This window comes from Phascolarctos cinereus, unplaced genomic scaffold, assembly GCF_003287225.1.
Source record: "Phascolarctos cinereus isolate Bilbo 61053 unplaced genomic scaffold, phaCin_HiC Scaffold_2;HRSCAF=192, whole genome shotgun sequence".
In the NCBI taxonomy this organism is placed as follows: domain Eukaryota; kingdom Metazoa; phylum Chordata; class Mammalia; order Diprotodontia; family Phascolarctidae; genus Phascolarctos; species Phascolarctos cinereus.
The window spans coordinates 283,804,480-283,824,194 of NW_027555625.1; the positions used below are offsets into that span (position 1 = coordinate 283,804,480).

At 36.1% G+C, this 19,715-nt stretch overlaps 1 protein-coding gene across 6 annotated transcripts in view; it reads left to right on the top strand.

Moving 5' to 3' along the window:
• SIAH1 (siah E3 ubiquitin protein ligase 1) overlaps positions 1-19,715 on the top strand; it is a 58,639-nt gene that overhangs the window by 36,033 nt on the left and 2,891 nt on the right. Inside the window, exon 1 of one of the 6 annotated variants that reach the window (XM_020985118.2) lies at positions 15,813-16,479. The exons of the other annotated variants lie outside the window; for them this stretch is intronic. Within the exon in view, the coding sequence (XP_020840777.1) occupies positions 16,389-16,479 (91 nt within the window). The 5' untranslated portion in view covers positions 15,813-16,388. Of the gene's footprint in view, positions 1-15,812; positions 16,480-19,715 lie in introns of those variants that run through there. 6 annotated transcript variants of the gene reach the window in all.

The following is a 19,715-nucleotide window of genomic DNA, read 5'->3' on the forward strand; positions in this document are numbered from 1 at the left end:
TCTTCACTGTAGTCATCACTGCATCTTCATTTTACACATCCAATTAGTTGCTCAGTCTTGTTCATTCTGCCTTCACAACATTTCACATATTTCTTGTCTACTTTCAGCAGGACCACCGCCCCAGCTTCTGCCATCATTATCTTTTATCTAGACTATGAAATGACTTTCTTTGCACACCAGTTTATCCTCTACACAGTTCTCAAAGTGGCTTGCCTAAAAGGTATATCTGACCACACCTCTCTTCTACTCAGTAAATTCAAATGGCTATTACTGTGAGATCAGCTGTAAACTCTATAATGTTTGGCTTTTAAAGTTCTCTCCCCCCTTCCCTATCTCACATTTCTAGACTTATTACACATTGCTTTCCTTCATGCATATTATGTATGAGTTAGCCAAATTGCTATTCTTAACTGTTTTCAGGTATGGCACTGTGCTGTGTTTATATCCTGCCTTTGTGTGTTTGCAATATCTCCCAAGTTCCAGTGTATACTTGGCAAAATGTGTAGGGCTACCTAGTAGAACTAGGCTGTGAATTGAGATGTTGGTGATTATTATACTCATTTTATATAGTAAAGTTTAATGGTCTAAGCAATTAAGAATCTAGTCCAGCCTTGAAACAGAAGAATTAATTGGCTTATGTAGGAATATTACCTGGAACTTGGATTTCAGTATATTGGGATTCTGAAATAATGGATCACAGAAAAATTTCTCTAGTTTGGATTTTTTTCAGTTATTATATTCATATTATGTAGATACCCCAAGATACGTAATTATGTATTATAATTACATATTGACAACATTTTTATACTCCTAAAGGTAATAATTATAGACTGTTCATTTTTCGTCTGCTTAAGTTCTGTTGGCTCATTGTGGTTGGGAAGATTAACCCAGGCTAGTATGCTAGAGGAGTATAAGCTCTGGCAGGTCCTACCAAGTGGGAAAGGCTATGTGTATGAGTCCAATCCCTAAACATGGATATGTCTGTTTTCTGAGCATTAGCCTATTTAAGTGTGGAAAGCTGTATTGTCACTACTGAATTTTTTGCCATTGCTACTCACAAAATTTTCTTTTAAGATTTGGAGAGTATGCAGTCCGTATCAGTAGAGGGGTAGCTACAGAAATGGTTCATGTAGTATAGTAGTTCCTTTTGAGAAAATGTTGAAGTTATTTGACAAATGACCATTAGCAATACATTTTTATTAAAAAAGATCTGTTTTTGAGTAGCATTCTGCTAGATGATATCTAGATAGATTTGAAAACTCTCCCTGACATGACTATTCACTCTGTGTGTGTGTGTGTGTGTGTGTGTGTGTATGTGTTTGGGCAGTTTAATTGGTGAAGTGGGTAGAATGCAGTCAGGAAGACCTGAGTTCAGATCTAGCTTCAGACACTAGCTGTGTGACTTGGTCAAGTCACTTAGCCTGCATGCCTTAGTTTCCTTATCTGTAAGATAATCTGGAGAAGGAAATGGCAAACCACTGCAGTGGCTTTGCCAAGAAAACCCCAGATGGGGTCATGAAGAGTTGGACATGACTGAAACAATTGAACAACAAATATCTATATATAAATGTGTATGTGCATGTGTCTGTATAGTAAATATGTTATCAAAGTGCCTAGGACTAGATTTTATATGTATGTTCCCAAAGCCCAGCAGTGATGTTTTGTGCATGATAGGGGCTTAATAAATGCCTGTTCAGCAAAAGTATTTTGCTGGGTGTTGTGGGAGCAGATGATTATTAATATTAGTAACACCATTATCTGATTATATAGTGCTTTATGGCTTACAGAGTGCTTTGCTTTCTGAATAATCCTGTGAAATAGGCATTTTAAGTATTGTTATCCCCTTTTTACAGATGAGCAAACAGTCTCCAGAGAAATGAGGTGACTTGCCCAAGGTCACAAGCTAATAAATGGTGGAACCAGTACTCGAAGGCCAGGTCTTCTGATTCCCAAGTTATGTGGTTTCCCCCCTACCTCTAAAAGAAAGGTCCCTACTCTACAGGAGCTTACATTTTTAATAGTGGAGATAATTACACAAGTAATTTGCAGTACAATGCAAAATATGTCAAGGGAAGCATAAACAAATGCTATGAACATTAAGAATAGAAAAGGAGGTAATTTATTACCAGTGGGCAAGAAGGCTTCACGGGAGAGATAGCATTTCAGAGAGGTTTTGAAAAGAGGAGTAAAGATTTCGGCAGGTAGAAATTGGTGTCCGGAAATGGTAAAGTGTACATTTTGGCTGGAACATAGTACATGAAAGGTAACATCTTCAAATAAGAATGAAAAGGTAGGTTGGAACTGGATAGAGGGGGACTTTAAATTCCAAGTTAAGAAGTTTGGATTTTATTTTGGAGTCATTAAAATTTTAAAGCATTGGTAGAATGTGATATGTTAACATAGATTGGATTGGAGAGGGAGAGTTCTCAGGAAATCATAGTAGTAGAAGATCCAGGGTTATTGCATTTGGGATGGAAAAAGAGATAAATTATGATCAGTATGAATAAAGTGACTTTAAAAATTATCCGACAAACTACTTGGGAAAATATAATTTAGAGCACATGGTTAGAAGATTGAAGTAGTTGAGGGATCATATGTAGGCTGTCTGGAAATGGATCATTTCCAGTACCATAAATGGTACTTTGTGGAAGCCAGCAGTCTTAATGCTATATGAAGATCAAGGGTGTTTTGCTAGATTTAAAGTGTTGTTGCTCATCGATTAGTTGTGTCCTACTCTTTGTGACCCCACCTGGGTTGTGGGTTGTTTTTTTTTTTTTGTGGCAGGCTGTAGTGGTTTACCATTTATTTCTTTCTCATTTTACAGATGAGGAAACGAAGGCAAACGAGTTTAGTGACTTGGTCACGGTCATACAGCTACTAAGTGTCTGAGGCTAGATTAGAACTCTGACTGTAGGCCCAGCACTCTTTCCATTGTGCCACCTAGCTGCCTCACCTCAACTGTAAAATGAAGATGATAATAGCACCTATTTTTCAGGATTGTTGTAAGAATAAGATGAGGTAATATTTGTAAAAAGTGCTTAGCCCAGTTCCTGGCACACAGTAGGTACTATAAAAATGCTTATTCCCTCTCCCTTCCCAGGGCATATATTTGTGTTTTATCTAAATGGGCATATATTTGTATTTTATCTAAATGTTATCAGTACTATGAGAAATAGATATTGCACATGATGACCATAAAATAACTTTAAAAATGAAATTGATTATATTTTAAGACAAGGGCAGCTACTTATTGATATGGGAGTAATTTCTGAAGCACTAGTCTTTGTAAGGTTGGACCATTGAATCGTTACAACAATGCTAAAAATTGATAAAAAATAAGATATAAAAAAAAAACAATTGAGACAACTCCAGCATGGCATATTTTGACAAGCTGCTGCAGCAAAAATGAGAATGAATAAAAGAACTGATGGCCATGTCAACTGTCAGCATTTCCTAAGGAAGTTTAACTCTTGTATATCAGTTGTCACAAGGAGATGAGAAGAACCTAGAAACCCCTTAAGCCAGTGAAAACTTAATCCTTAATTCTTCTTGCTAAACATATATGGCAGCCAAGGCTGAGAGTGGTATAATATATAAAGTTGTTTGCAAATTTTTTATTCATTTTGAACTTAAATATAAAAAGACAAACCCTCCCCAAAAAACGTTTTCATATATATAGCACTACACAAAAAGAGGATTTGATACGAAACCATGAATCTCCATTTCATACTGCTTGCTTTTTTTAAAAAAAAAATCATGTAATGGATATTATACATTGTTTTTAAAGCTACTTTGTTTTTCTGTGCTTCCTTCTGAGTTTTCTTTTGTTCTCTGTGGTGCACTTTCAGTTTTTTTTCTCCCTCCTTCTCTCCCTACTCTGCACTAGAGAAGGCCACCATTGGACACTTGTATGTGTAAAACAATGCTATACATCTTTTTATCAGTTCTTTCTCTGGATGTGGTTCTTCATAGTCCTTTGTAGTTGATTTGAATATTTATAACCCTCAAAATAACTTGGTAATTCATAGTTTTTTGAACAATATTGCCATCATTATATACAATATTATCTTGGTTCTACTCATTTAATTCTTTATTGTTTCATGCAAGTCTTTCCATGTTTTTCTAAAATCAACCAACTCATCATTTCTTATAGTGCAGTAGTATTCCATCACAATCATATACCACAACTTGTTTAGCTGTTTCCCCAGTTGATAGGCATTCACTCAATTTTCAGTTTTTTGCCACCACAGAGATTGCTGCTTTAAAGTTCTTTTCCCTTTCCCTGATCACGTTGGAAAACAGACCTAATAGTGGTATTGCTGCTTCAAAGGGTATGCGCAGTTTTATAACACTTTGGTCATAATTCCAGATTGATCTCCAAAATGGCTAGATCACTTCACAGTTCCACCAACAAACAGTGTATTAGGGTCCCAATTTTTCCACGTCCCCTCCAACATTTGTCATTTCCCCCTAAGATTATTTTAGCCAATGTGATAGGTGAGATGATATCTAAAAAATTGTTTTAATTTGCATTTCTCTAATCAATAATGATTTAGAGTATTTTTCATATGACTGTAGTTTCGATTTCTGTATCGAAAAACTTTATATCCTTTGATCATTTGTCAGTTGGGGAATGACTTATTCTTATGTTTGACAAAGTTCTGTACATATTTGAGATGTGAGACTTTTATCTGAGAAACTGTCTATAAAAATTTCAGATTTTTTGCTTTCCTTCTAATCTTGACTACATTAGTTTTATTTGTACAAACTCTTTTAAATTTAATGTAATCATAATTGTCCATTTTACATCTAGTAATGCTCTGTTCACAAATTGTGACTCTATCCATAAGTATGATAGGTAATATGTTCCATGTTCTTCTAATTTTCAAATGATATCTCCCTTTATATTTAGGTCACGTATCCATTTTGACCTTATCTTGGTAAGTGATGTAAGATACTGGTCAGTCCAATGAGAGAGAGAGAGAGAGAGAGAGAGAGAGAGAGAGAATAGAAGAGAGTTGCCATCCATAATTCCCCTTTACGTGGTGAGAGATGAAGAGGAATATTCCCCCTTAGCGGCAACATTTGCTTCTGCAACATTAATTTTTCCATTTTCTCTCTCTTTCTCCCTCCCCCCCCAACACAGGCAAACAATAGAAAATGAGCAATACACAATTACAAAGAACAGTTCTTGGTCTCAAAGATGAAATGAGAAGGTAGCTCTCCCTAATTAGCTCCTTTATTATTTTTGGGGGAGGGTGGGGGGAGGGAGGTGAAAGGAATTTGCCAGTGTAGAATATTACATTACACTGGTTTTGCTGATATTTTCCTCCTCCTTTCTCTTTTTATTTTTTCAATAAAATCTTTAAAGGTAAAAACAATCTTTGTCTTATGAGATGATTTTCTGAGAGGGAGAGTGATATAAGGGAAATTTAGGAGAGGTAAAAGCAAAGGTCAGGAGAAAGGATTGTTCTGGATAACTAAAATAATGATGTCATTTATGTAGCTTTGAGGTTTGCAAAGTATTTTTACACACATTACCTTGTTTTAACCTCACAATAATTCTTGAAGTAGGTGGGTCTTACAGGTATTTATCCTCAATAGAGAGACTACAAGTGAGAATATATGTGCATGTAATTGAGTGTTCTCTAACCTGACTAATTAAAACAGGTTGTTGACCCAAATAAGAAATGGATAAAACAGACATCAGCACAGACTTCTAACATTTCATGAGGAAGTTGTTGCAACCTAATTAATATAAGAAATTGCAGAGTCTGAAATCACTTTAACCAACAAACTTTTATTTTCTTTAATTTATTTTTTAACCGCCTTGACTCTTTGCATGGCCACACCTTTTTAAAATATAAACTTTTTGGTTAAAACTTGCAGAAAATCATGTGGTAGAAGATGAAGGCATTTAAGGATGAAAGTGGGAGAACAGATGAAAATGGAAAAGAATGATAAAAATATTTTTAAAAATTAAGAAAAATTTTGTTTTTAAATCATTTTCATTTCTGAAAATATTCTACTCTTTCTGCTACCTTGAAAGCCATTCCTTGCAACAAACAATAAAGAAGTGAGGGAAAACAATTCAGCAAAACCAATAACACATCAACTGTGTCTGACGGTATATGTTTTTTTCTACATTCATACCCCTTCCCTTTTCTTTCCTTCCCTTTTGCCCACCCCCTCCCCCAAGAAGGGAGGGAAGTACATTTCCTTAACTCTTTTCTTGAGCCAAGCTGGGTCATCCTAATTACATAGTTCTCAGTATCTTTTTTTGGCTGTTCTTTAAGTTTACATTGTTGTCATTTTGTGTATAGTTTTTCTGCTCCAGCTTACTTGGCAACATTTCCTGTGTGTCTTTCCATTCTTCTTGATGTAAAAGTTTTTATGATTAACTTTTTCATCACCAGTGAATGACTTCAGCCACAACATTTGTATTCTTAATAGCACTGTCCCTGCTACAAGAGGGAGAAGGAAACTCATTAAAGAAAACAAATAGGAAAAGAGAAAGTGGATTTTTATTATCCCCCCCCTAAAAAATGGCAGAATATTAACTACTGACCTAGGTCCATATTTTCCTATCCAAATTTTTTATGAGCTGGATCCATATACACATTAAGGACATCCCTGATAAAAGTTTGAGAAAGGAACAGTTGGGTTGCCTAAAGGATGTTCTGTATCTTTATGGATACACAGTTGATTGAAAGGTTAAGAGAATACAAGATCTCACAGCCTTCTTTGTTAAAGCATTGGAAGGGCAGAACACAACCTTAAAGGCTTTCTAAAAAAAGTGTTTTCTGTGTGTATATTAGTTATACGAAATTCTTGGAAGATGTTGCAAATAAGTTTCTTCCCTAATTATTAATATCAAGTGAGACACAAAATAGGGAAATGTAAGTTTACTAAAAGTGTTTTGTTACTGTCATGGAGGGTAAATAATGGAAGAGGGAATCCCAGTGGTAAGGAGAGCTTCCAGGTGAATTTTTTTTGCAGATTATTTTGTGCTGATTCCATCAAATCTCAGGTCATTGTAGAATTTCTTAAATGAGATCCTTAATGGTCCAAGAGAATTTGGCTTTACTGTTATATATGCTGGGTGAAGAAATCCTGGATGGTAGGCAGTGACATGCAGTTGGATGGACAGCCTATAGACCTGGTACATCAGTACATAAATATTGAACAGACATTGGGAATGGACAGAAACTGGTGCCAGAACCGAGTTGGAAGAGGAAAACCAGTCAAATTGCCTTTGGGAAATTTCATAATGCTTCTAATGACCACTTTATTATTATTATTATTTTTAAATTTTTTGTTGTAGATTTAAAAAAAAAAGTTTGTCAGTTAACAAGCATCTTATCAAGCTCCAAGCATTGTGCTAGATGTTGGGGATATAAAGACAAAATGAAGCAGTTCTTGCCCTCATGGACTTTATTTTTTTGGGGGCAAAGATTATACATACATATACATACAAATGATTTTTTTAAGGGGGTGAGGAGGTGGAGTGGTGGTGGTAAAAGGCACTAGCAGCTGGAAAGTTATTAGAAGCCTAATGTCAAAGGTGGAGCTTGAACTGAGCATTGAAGGAAACTAGGAGTTTTGAGGAGTTGAAAGTTCAGGAGGAAGTACATTCCAGGCATAAGGGACAACCAGAACAAAGGTAAAGAGTCAGAAGATGGAGTACAGTGTAAGGGAAGAACAAGAAAGCCTGCTTGCTGCTTAGACCTTAGTATATGTTCAGTGGATTAATGTGCAGTTTGACTGTAAAGATAGGTTAGGTTATATTGTGGAGGGCTTTAAGTTTAAGTAACAAACTGAGGTGTTTATTTTTCTTCTTGGAATAAATAGGGTAGCCACTGGAGCTGACTGAGTAGGGAAATGACAAGACAGATTTGTGCTTTAGGAAAATCAGTTTGGCAGCTCTGTGAGAAGGATGGATTGGAGGGGGGAGAAACTTAAGGATTTTGTTTATTTTATATCATCTTCATCTCCAAATATATCCCTCCACCTTTTACACTACTCAGAGAGCTATCCTCTGTAACAAAGAATAAATTTGAGAGGGAACAAACAAGACATAGAGTTGAACAAAACTAATCCACGTGAACTGAGTCTGACATATATGCATTGTTCCCATAAGTTCCCCATTTCTGCAAAGGAGGAAAAGAAGTGTAGTTTTTCATATTTTCTTTAGCACTTGGTTTCTTTCTGTTTTTGTTGCTCTTTCAGTTTATGTTGTAGTTGTTTTATATATTATTTTCCTTATTCTACATCAGTTCATGTGTTTTCCCATACATATTTGAATTATTTACATTTCTAATGTACAGTAATACACAGTTGTAGTTCCTTACATTCATGTAGCATCATTTGTTTAACCATTCCTCCATTAATTGGAATCGACTGCTACTTTCTCTGCTACCATAAAATATCACTATGACTATTTTGGTTCATATGGAACCTTCCTAGAAAGGAAGGCTCTTTGACTTCTTGAGGCTGATTTTTTAAAATACTTATATCATTACAGTGATGATTAATGGTTGTGAGTCATGAAATACAGTAGTTTCAGAAGAATTAAAGTTGAGGGTCATCCAAAGGGCAGTGAAGAAGTGTGGGCATGAGTAGATGTTTCATTATTTCTCTTGTGAAAATTTTGATTTGTAAAAATGTAAGAAATATGTGATCAGAAAAGAAGGTGGGTCTGTCATTGTGAAATCAAAGGATGGACAGCCCAAATGCCCCATCTTTATCCATACAACATGAAGAGAGCCTAAGGAAGGTCCATAGCAAGTTGGATGGATCCTTTCCTCCCCAAACTATGACAAGACATGGACAGACGACTTTCAAAAGATGAGAAGCCATGGATGGATTGCAGCTGGTACTAAGGGAGAACCCATGTGGATAAAATTACAGATCTGTCAAAGTAAGGGTCCAGGATAAAAATTTTAACAGAAATTAGCAATAGACAAATCATATTAGACTCCCATTAGTATAGGGAAGTAAATAGAGATTGACTTTGATTAGTTTCAATGACCATACTAGATTTTTTTCCTTCTTGGGGAAGGGGAATGTAATTTTTGGAAGTCCCAGAAAGTCTGACAATTAAAAAAAAAAGCCAAAAATAATTTTTTACCCTTAGCATTTATTTTCTTCACATTCCCCCACCCCTTAAAAAAAAAAGAAAAAGAAAACTCTAACAAATATGTATAGTCAAGGAAAATAAATTTCTGTGCTATATAAAAATGTGTGTATTGTTCTGCATCTTGAGCCCCATCATTTAGGTGACTAGCATGTTTCATAATTGGTGCTCTGGGAATCATGGTTGATCATTGCATTTATCAAAATTCTTAAATCTTTCAGTTGTTTGTTCTTAAAATTTTGTTATTGTATAAATTGTTTCCTGTTCTCCTTGCTTTACCCTGTATCATACAAGTCTCAACAGGTTTCTCTGAAACCATCTCTTTTGTCATTTTTTATGGAATAATAGTATTCTATTACATTTGTATACTATAACTTGTTCAGCCATTTCCCCTAAGGGTACTTCCTTAGTTTCCAATTCTTTGCCATTATAGAAAGTAGCCATAATTTTATTTTGGGAGGAGGTACATAGGGTCCTTTCCCTCTTTTTAATTTCTTTGGGGTATAGTCCTAGTAGGACAGAAAGTTACACAGTACTGAGAATGAAAGTTGTTTCTCTTTTTAAATTGATGCAGCTCCTTTGACCTCTTTGCAGCAATTGCTAGGTTCCAGTTGACACGTTTCCCTTATCCCCAATTCCAGAAAGGGCTCTGGGCTCCCATGTACCAGTGGAAGTCTTCATATAAGGAGCAGCAAAGTGTATGTGCAATAATTCCCAAATACCTTAAAAAAAAAAGGCTCACATTTCTTCAGCACATTTTTTAGTTTCAAAATCCCAGTCTTTAGAGAGGGCCCAGAACTACTATAGGTGTTAGGCGTAGAGATCACTATCACCCTTCAAAAAAAATTATACAAATATAACAAACATCAGTTTACAACGTTTATCTTAAAGGCACCATTCATTTTTCCTCTCTTTTTAAAAATTCTGAACTTAAAACACCAAAAGTATCTTCACACAGCGGAATAAAAAAAAGATTCTGTTTGAAATGGTGGGTTTCCATTTTATATCACTTGCTTTGGTGGGAAAAAATGTAGTTCTACATGTTACTTTCAATACAATCTCGTCTGTGCTTCCTTGTGCATATTAAAAAAGTTCCAATTCAAAAAAATGTTTCATTGCCTTCAGTGGTTTGGGAGGGCGGCATCCCTTTTGCTTTGTTAAGGAATTGGAATAGGTTTAGGAAATCGGGCTTTGGCAGTTAATCTCCATACTTCCATTTTATAGCTGCATTTCTGATGCCAGTTTTTACCCAGCTGGTTCTCTTCCTACTGCCTCAAATTATTTAAGTAAGTACTGCATCTGCTGACTGGTTTGATTGATCCCAGTTATAGTAGCCATGTAGTAGTTTTTACTTTGCATATATAACATTTATAGACATGGTTTTAATAAAAAAAAATGTGAAACAACTTTGTAAAAATACTCAATACAACATTGCAAATTTGTTACAGTAGTTAAGTAGGAGATAGTGGCTAATTAGAAGTATTTACTAGCTGTCCTTTTCCCCCTACCTCCCTCTTTTTTGTAGAATTTTGATTAACTATTTGTAAAGAAAAGTTGACAGATGAGGTATTATGAACAGAAAAATAAAAGATACTTGTTTTAAGGAGAAAAGCAGTTTTTGAATGTGATGTACTTTGAACATCTAGTCAAAGGCCCTTTTTTGGAGGCACTATGGTAGATTGGAAAGAGCCCTGGCCCAAGAATCAGAGAGAGGAACTGAGTTCAGATACTATCTTTGATAAGTACTTGTGTGGTTTTAGACAAGTCCCTGGCCCGAAATTTCCTGATTTGTAAAATGAAGAGATTGAACTAATGGCCTCTGAGGTAATTTATAATTCTGTGTCTATGATCTATTTACTATTACCTCTGAAATTTGTTTTAAATTGACTTTAGCTTGAATTATATACTGTCATGGATTGAGGGGTAAAAAAACAAAACTTGGCTGTGGCCTGACATTGGAAAATGGAGGTAATAGAATAATAATTGATAATTTTTTTCCATCTTTCAGTTGTAATAGAATAATGTGAAATTGAACACATGTAAATTTTAAAAAAAACTAGATGAATGACTTGGCATTATTTGGGCATAGTTAATATGTTAATTTACTTTTTTTGTTTACCATTAAAGTCATTATTTAAAATAAATCTTTTAAAAACTGACATGATATCTGATTTTTGCTGACTCTTCCTGGTGTACTACCCTGGTAGTTTATTTTAATGGAAATAACATTATTGGTAAAATTATTTTCAACTTTGAGTAAAAAGTACTTCTGTTGTGTTCTGGATAGTGAGAAACTACTATAATAAAGTCACCATTTTAACTGTCTGTTTTAAAAATGTTTTAAAATTTAAAACTAAAAATTTTTAAAAATTAATTTATTTTGATTTCTCAACAATCACTTCCATAAGCTTTTGAGTTTTAAATTTTTTCTCCCCCTCCCTCCCTACCTCCTTCCCCAAGACAGCGCACAGTCTGATGTAGGCTATACATATACATTCCTATTAATGATGTTGTAAGTAAGAATTAGAACCAATAGGAGGAACCACCAGAAAGAGGAAACAAAACACAACAGAAGAAAAAAAATAGCAAATAGTATGCTTTGATCTGCATTTAAACTCTATAGTTCTTTCTTTGGATGTGGGTAGTATTTTCCATCATGAGGCCTTTGGAGATGTCTTAGATCCTCCTTGTATTGTTGAGAAGGATTAAGTCTGTCAGTATAAGTCTGTCAGTATTAGTCATCGCACAACGTGGCTGTTACTATGTACAACGTTCTCTTGGTTCTGCTCACTTCACTCAGCATCAGACTATACAAATCTTTCCAGGTTTTTCTGAAGTCTGCCTGTTCATCATTTCTTATAACATTACATTCATATACCACAACTTGCTCAGCCATTCTCATCTGTATGATCTCTTTGGGATGTAGCCCTAGAAGTGCTATTGCTGGATCAAAGGGTATGCACATTTTTATAGCCCTTTGGGCACAGTTCCAAATTGCTCCCCAAAATGGTTGGATCATTTCACAACTTCACCAACAGTGCGTTAGTGTTCCAGTTTTCCCACATCTCCAACATTTATCATTTTCCTGTTTTGTCATGTTGGCCAATCTGATAGGTGTGATGTGGTACCTCAAAGTTGTTTTGATTTGCATTTCTCTAATCAATAGTGATTCAGAGCATTTTTTCATATGATTATAGATGGTTTTAATTTCTTCATCTGAGGAACTGCCTGTTCATATCCTTTGACCATTTATCAATTGGGGAATAACTTGTGTTCTTATAAATTTGACTTAATTCTCTACATATTTTAGAAATGAGGCCTTTATCAGAGAAACTGGTTGTAAAAATTCTTTCCCAATTTTCTACCTTCCTTCTAATGTTGGTTGTATTGGCTTTGTGCAAAAACTTTTAATTTAATGTAATCAAAGTTATCCATTTTGCATTCCATAATGTTCTCTATCTCCTGTTTGGTTATGAATTCTTCTGTTCTCTATAAATCTAATAGGTAAACTATTCCTTGCTCACAGTGTCAGCCTTTATATCTAAATCATGAACCCATTTTGACTTTATTTTGGTATATGGTGTGAGATTTTGGTCTGTGCCTAGTTTCTGTCATACTCTTTTCCGGTTTCCCAGCAGTTTTTGTCTGAGTGAGTTCTTATCCCAGAAGCTGGGGGTCTTTCGGTTTATCAAATAATAGATTACTATAGTCATTGACTGCTGTGTCTTGCATACTTAATGCAGTCTACTGATCCAAAACTCTGTTTCTTAGCCAAGTACCAAGCAGTTTTGATGATTGCTGCTTTATAATACAATTTAAGATCTGGAATGGCTAGGCTACCTTCTCCTGCATTTCTTTTCTTGATTCTTTTCTTGATATTCTGGACCTTTTGTTATTCCAGATGAATCTTGTTATTATTTTTTCTAACTCTATAAAATAATGTTTCAGTAGTTTGATTGGTATGCTACTGAATAAGTAAATTAGCTTAGGTAGAATTGTCTTTTACTGGAAAATGTTTGTTTTTTGGAGGCAGTTGAAATTAAGGGATTTGCCCAGGTTCACACAACTAGTAAGTAAGTGTCTTAGGCTGGAGTTGAACTCAGTTGCTCCTAACTCCAGTGCAAACAGCTTTATACACTGCACTGCCTGCCTACCCCAAAAGTTTTTAAAGTATGTTCTAACATTTCAGTTTAATTGATAGCCATTTTTGATGATGTTATAAGCCAGTATAACTTTATAATTAACTTTTTGAAAGGTGGTTAGATGTCTTTTAGGTTGGTGAGTTTTTTTGTTTTTTTGTTTAGGCAGTGGGGTTAAGTGACTTGCCCCAGGGTCACACAGCTAGTGTTAAGTGTCTGAGGCTGAATTTGAACTCATGTCCTCCTGACTCCAGGGCCGGTGCTCTATCTATCCACTGGGCCACCTAGCTGCCCCTGGTTTTTTTTTTTGGTTTTGTTTTTGGACATTTATTTGAACTAATTGAATTTTGAATTGTCAGGCATTCTGGAAGCTAGTCTTGGCTCTGCCACTTTGAACAAATTGCTTTTCTCTGGGTCTTAGATTCCTTATCCATGAAATGAGAGAGTTGGCTTGTTGGACTAAATAGTATCCAAGATACTTCTGTTAGAAAATTATGCAATTTAGAATGCAAATAATTTGAAATTTCAGGTAGTGAAAATATTGGAGTGGATTATAAATTTTATTGGTTTTGGGTATTTCCCTTTCTAGTTGTATTTTGTTTACACTGATAACTAACATTAATTTGCCTCATTGAACACATGTACCAGGTTTCAAAGAAGATGGGAGGGGGTTGAGTGAGGTGGAGAATTAGTAACTTCCAAGATATGGTTGAAATTTGATTACTTATAATTTTTAAAGTGATAATCGAGAACTGATTATGCTGTGTTTGTTCACTACTTAATTTTTTAAACCTCAGATGTATTTTAGTGCAGTGTTATCATACAGTGCTTTTTACCTTTCTTTATACTAAACCCGTTGAAAGAGTTTTGTTATTATAGCAAGGACCTATGATTTCATTCACAAGGGTGGGAATTCCTTCCACCAGTGCAGAATGACTTATTTACAAAGTTTCTTGATGAGTTTGTGAAAGTTGCTTAAGAATGCAGTTAATTGCTCTAGTATCAGTTGTGGGATTTGGACTTAGGTCTATAGAGGTCTGTGTCCACCCTGCCAATTCCTTGTCTTCTCTCCCCCACCTCCCAATAAAAACAACAACAAACAAAAACCATAAAATTGAGAATTGTAGAGAACCTTAAGATCAGCTATTTCAAGCCCCTTAATTTACAGATGAGGTAGGTAGGTGGCATAGTGGATAGAGCGCTAGGCTTGGAATTAGGAAGACTCATCTTCCTGAGTTCAAATCCAGCCTCGTACACTTATTAGCTGTGTGACCCTGTGCAAGACACTCAAATGCTTTTGGCCTCAGTTTCCTCATCTCTCAAATGAGCTGAAGAAGGAAATTACAGACCGCTCTAGTATGTCTGCCAAGAAAATCCCAGATGGGGTCATGAAGAGTTGGACAGGATTGAAAATGACTGAACAACAACATTTTACAGATGAGAAAACTGAGGCCCAGAAAGGGAAAGTGACTTGACTTCCATAATAATAACTAGAATTTATATGGTGCTTTAAGGTTCAAAAAGTATTTTCCAAATATTATCTCATTTTATTCTCACAACAGCCGTGAGAGGTAGGTGTCATTATTTTCCTCATTTTACAGGTGATGAAACTGAGACAGATGAAGTTTTAAGACTTGGCCAGGGTCACACAGCTAATAAGTGCCTGATTTAAACTCAGGGCCTCCTGATTCCAAGGTCCACTGCTCTTATGCACTGTTCCAGATACATTAGCAGAGCTGGGATTTGAACCTAGGTGAACTATAGGTTCAGAGCACTACAGTATGCTGTCTGTATTCACTGCAAGTCATTTTTAACTCTTTACTGGAGAGATGTCCTCATTTTAGCTTAGCCATCTATCTACCCCTAATCATCTTCACCTGTCTCAAGTTTTTCTCAGCAGATATGGTGACATTTAGAATTTCTGCCCTGGTTCATTGTCCTTATTTAGTAACTCAGACTTTTCATATGACATCAGAAAATAGAGAATATGAAATTGAACCAACAGTTTAGCATTTCAGGAAGATGATACAGGAGCAAGATTTTTCTTTGAAACTATTTTCCATTTTGAATCGTATTTGCCCCAGGAGATGAACTTTTACTAAAGCTTATGTTTTTGGTACAAGGTGCTCATTAGCTCAGGACAGCATTGTGTCAAATAAGTGGAGTTAAAATCCAGAGTGGGTAGGATAACAGCTAACTATCTAAAGATGCTAAAGGTCATCCTGTTCTGTCCTTAACCTTCTCCTTACTGAACCAGAACGTCGCTCTTGTGAGTTGCTGGTGTGGCCTTGCTGTTAGGGCGGACCAGATTTTCAGTGCCACCCATACCTGGTCTGGCCTGTTTTCGGTCAGGACTGGCCAGCATCTCTGGCTCGTAGACTTCCTCTCGTTGTTGATTTGACTTGGGTGGGGGCAGAGCCTAGGGGAGAGCGTCCTGCCTGGCGCCTCCTATTCCTCACGTGATACGACCAGCCTAGGCAGTGGGCAGCAGTGTGTCTGGCACACACCCTTCTTTCTTTCTCTTTCTCAATTGGCTGTGAAGCTTGATTGGGAGGAGTCTCTAGGCAAGCTGGGGAATGCGGCCGTCGCCCTTGCTCTTCCTTGCTTGCAAAAAGGCACTTACCGAGTGCAAAAGACTACTGTGGTTGCAGTAGATAGCTTTCCTTTTTTTTTTTCTTTGGGAGTGGGGGAGAGGAATTGATGATGTGATAGGGATCCTCACAAGAATCTTTTTCGAGGTGTTTTATGTGACAAAACTAGGGAAAGAGGAAAAAAACTTCCAAACCAAACATGTCCCAGTTCTCGGAGAGGCAGCGCTGGAAGCTCTCTGTCTGCATTTTGTAGGAGACTCTTTGCAAATTCCTACCAAGCGCCAACTCGGTCTAAGCCTTTTGAGAGAGGAGAATCTTCACTTCTCTGCTTGTACAGCAGGTGTCCCCTTTCCGGAGATGAGATTTGTGAAGAATGACGAGTATCCTCCTTATCTCTTGAGAACCTGAGCCTTTCCGGGGATTGACTCTTCAATGTGTCGTTACTGGAGGTGTCCAGGAGGTGCCTCTGTTATGGGTTTTTTCCCTTTCTACGGGGAGAGGGGATGAACTCTTTGACTTCTCATGACGGGGAAACCTACTCTTCATTTTTTGTATTCGTGGAAAGGAGTTTTGCTTACATGTTTACCAGCATCTAGGACAAGAAAGAGAAAAGGTATCCAACTTTTGAGGGTTTTCTTTTAAGGGACTTTTTTTTTCCTTCTTTGAAACTGTTACAAGGCTGTTGAGCTTATGTTTAAAAGGCAATGGACTTCTGAACTACTACTTTATCTCTAGCATTTTTAAGAGTTTAAAAATACCATTCTTTAGACTTTACTTGTCTGGTGGAATGGAAAGTGATGGGAGTCAGAATAATCATCCTTCTTGCTCCCTTCAAGTATACTATTTTCACTTAATCTAACCTCTACGTATATGACTTGTAATGTATGACAAGCTGCTTCACAGTGTATCCAGCTTCATTTACCTCCTTGGTAAAATAAAGAATTCCTTACCAAATGGAGTCTAACATTTCTATTATCAAAAGTGACTGTTTTGTGCGTGGGTGGTGGTCTATTACCCATTTATTTTGAGGCACCTGGTTCTGTTTTGCCCCTTTTGTGGCTATGGTAAAGTATTCCCAGTGCTGATGTTTTGTATATATGCTTACTTTGTCCTTCAAATTAGATACAGACTGGAACGTTTTTCCAGTATTGGTAGTTCCAAGAAATACTATGTTATGTTTTCACTTTACCATAGGAATTAGAATTATGTGCTTCATTATCTTTAAAAAGTTGGGTAGAAAGACTGTACTGAAATTGTAGGTCCTGGTTTTGATCTTGTGATAAATATATAATTAAATTTTTATGAGGGAAAATTAACTTTTGAACATACTTCCCTATGTGGAATTTGTTGTACTATCTCTGACCAGGAATTTATACTACATATAAATTGAACTACTTTTTGAGAATGGAAACAAAGCTTAACAGTTATATTTAGTTGTTTACTGGGCAGGAGATGAATTGATATAGCACATAAAAACGACTTTTCATTTTGTCACTGTCCACCTGAGCACTTCTTAAGGATTAATATTAATGGATGTGCAAATGATTTTTATAGGCTAGGTTGGTGTAATGTTAACTCCGTTGTATGACACCTGACACAAACCTTACACAGCAGAAAATGACAGTTATAGTAGAAACACTTTATGTCCCTGGTATCTGTGGCAAAACTAAACTGTTATGACAGGCTTTTAGCATATGCAGTTTTTATGCGTTGAACCAAAACATAGCTAAATTCATGTAGTAATAAACTTCATTATTACAGGGTTCTGCTTTTTTCTCCTCTGTTTCAACTTTAGAAAATTATTTGTGTGCAGTTGGCTGGAGGGCCAGGCTCTAATATCAGAATATTTGTGTGTTATACTAAGAGGACCTAACAACTGGTGTTCTGTCCTGTAGCAGTGGGAGTGGGTTTTTGGCTGGTAGAAAAAGAGGCTTGTTTATGTCTTTTGTTATAGTTCCATGGCCTCTTGGCTGGGGGGGTGGGGAGGAAACAGGGTGGTTGTGTGTGTGTGTGTGTGTGTGTTGTGTGTGTGTGTACCCTCGAATATACAAAGCAGTGGCAAAAGTCTTTCAGTATCAATGACAATAGGTGGTTAATGTTCTGAAGACCACAGTCTTAAGTGAACCTTAGGGTGTAATGAATGTTTTGCCTAACATTCACCTCAGAGCCTATTAATAAGCAAGCCCCTGTGTCTGTCCCTTCTTTCTCCCTTTTCAAACTCCCCCTTTTTTCCTCCTTCCCTTCATTTTCATTTCTTTTAATTGGCCATAAGGTGAAATGAAGACATTTTAAAAATTGCTGTTTGGATGTAGTTTTATGTTATATACCCTGCTTTTAAAAATGACATGAGTTAAACCTAAGGTTTTTTTTTCCTAGAAAGTTAAAAAAATTGAAACCCAAACCGTCTGTTTCTGTTGGTTATTGGCCTTCAATTGGACATTAGGCACTTACTAGGCGCAAGGCACTATTTCAGAAATAAGGTTTCCCATACCTGTGTAGAGTGTGTGTGTGTGTGTGTGTGTGTGTGTGTGTGTGTGTGTGTGTGAGAGAGAGAGAGAGAGAGAGAGAGAGAGAGAGTGAGTGTGAGTGTCACAGTCAGAGATGTAACTTAAGGAAAATTCTTATGAGGATCTTTTCCTCACTTCAAACAAGGGCTAGTTAAGTGTGATTTTTTTTCCTTCTTTTTCCTTTCTTTCTTTTTTTTTTGGCTACTTCCCAGTAGTAACTCTGGCTGTATGTCTCTGAGTCAGTTTGTGGGGAGGTATGGGCCTGGTGGAGCTTTTGGCCACTGAAAACTATAGTGGACTTTCTGAAAGTAGTGTATAGTAGTGTTTGTTTCTCTGAAACAGTATTTTTTAGAATCTTAGGCTTTTTGAGCTATTATAAAGGTCCTTAGCAATCTAATTGACACTATTTTATAGATGACAAAATTGAGGAACAGAGGTTTACATAGGTAATGGCAATGGCAATGTTGAGACAAAAAAATTAGTTCCCTAGGCTAATAATACACCATGCCACCTTTTTTTGGGGGGGGATGTTAGGGAGCATTTAACTATATATTTAAACATTCTGTCTTTCAAGTTGTATTTTTTAAAACTATATTTATTTTTAACATTCTTTTTAAAATTTTGATTTCTGAATTTTTTCCCTCCCACCACTTCCCTACCTTCTGTGAAGGCCAGAAATGTGATACCAATTATAAATGTGAAATCATGCAAAACATATTTCTATATTAACCATGTTGCAACAACAACAAAAATCAGAAAATAAAGAAAGTGAAAAAATTATGCTTTCATCTGCATTCAGATTCCATAAGTTCTTTCTCTCGAAGTGGATAGCATTTTCATCCATGAGTCCTTTGGAATTATCTTGGATCATTGAATTGCTGAGAATAGCTAAGTCATTCGTAGTTGATCTTCATACAATATTGCTGCTACCATGTGCAGTACTCTGGTTCTGATTGCTTCACTTTACATGAGTTTATATAAGTCTTCTCAGGTTTTTCTGAAAGTACTTTTTAAAAAAAATTATTTAGTATTTTATTTTCCCCCAGTTACATGTAAAAACAATTAAAAAATTCATTTTTAAACCTTTAAGTCTCAAATTAACTTCATTTCTCCCTCCCTATCCCCTTCATTGAAAAGGCAAGCATAGGTTATACATGTGTAGTCATGCAAAACATTTCCATACTAAGTCATGTTGTGAAAGAAAACATAGACCTCCCCCCCCCAAAAAAAAAACCTCAAAAAAAGTATGCCTCTTTCTCTGGGGATGGATAGCATTTTTCATCATAAGTCCTTCAGAGTTGTCTTGGATCGCTGTATTGCTGAGAATAGCTAAGTCATTCAC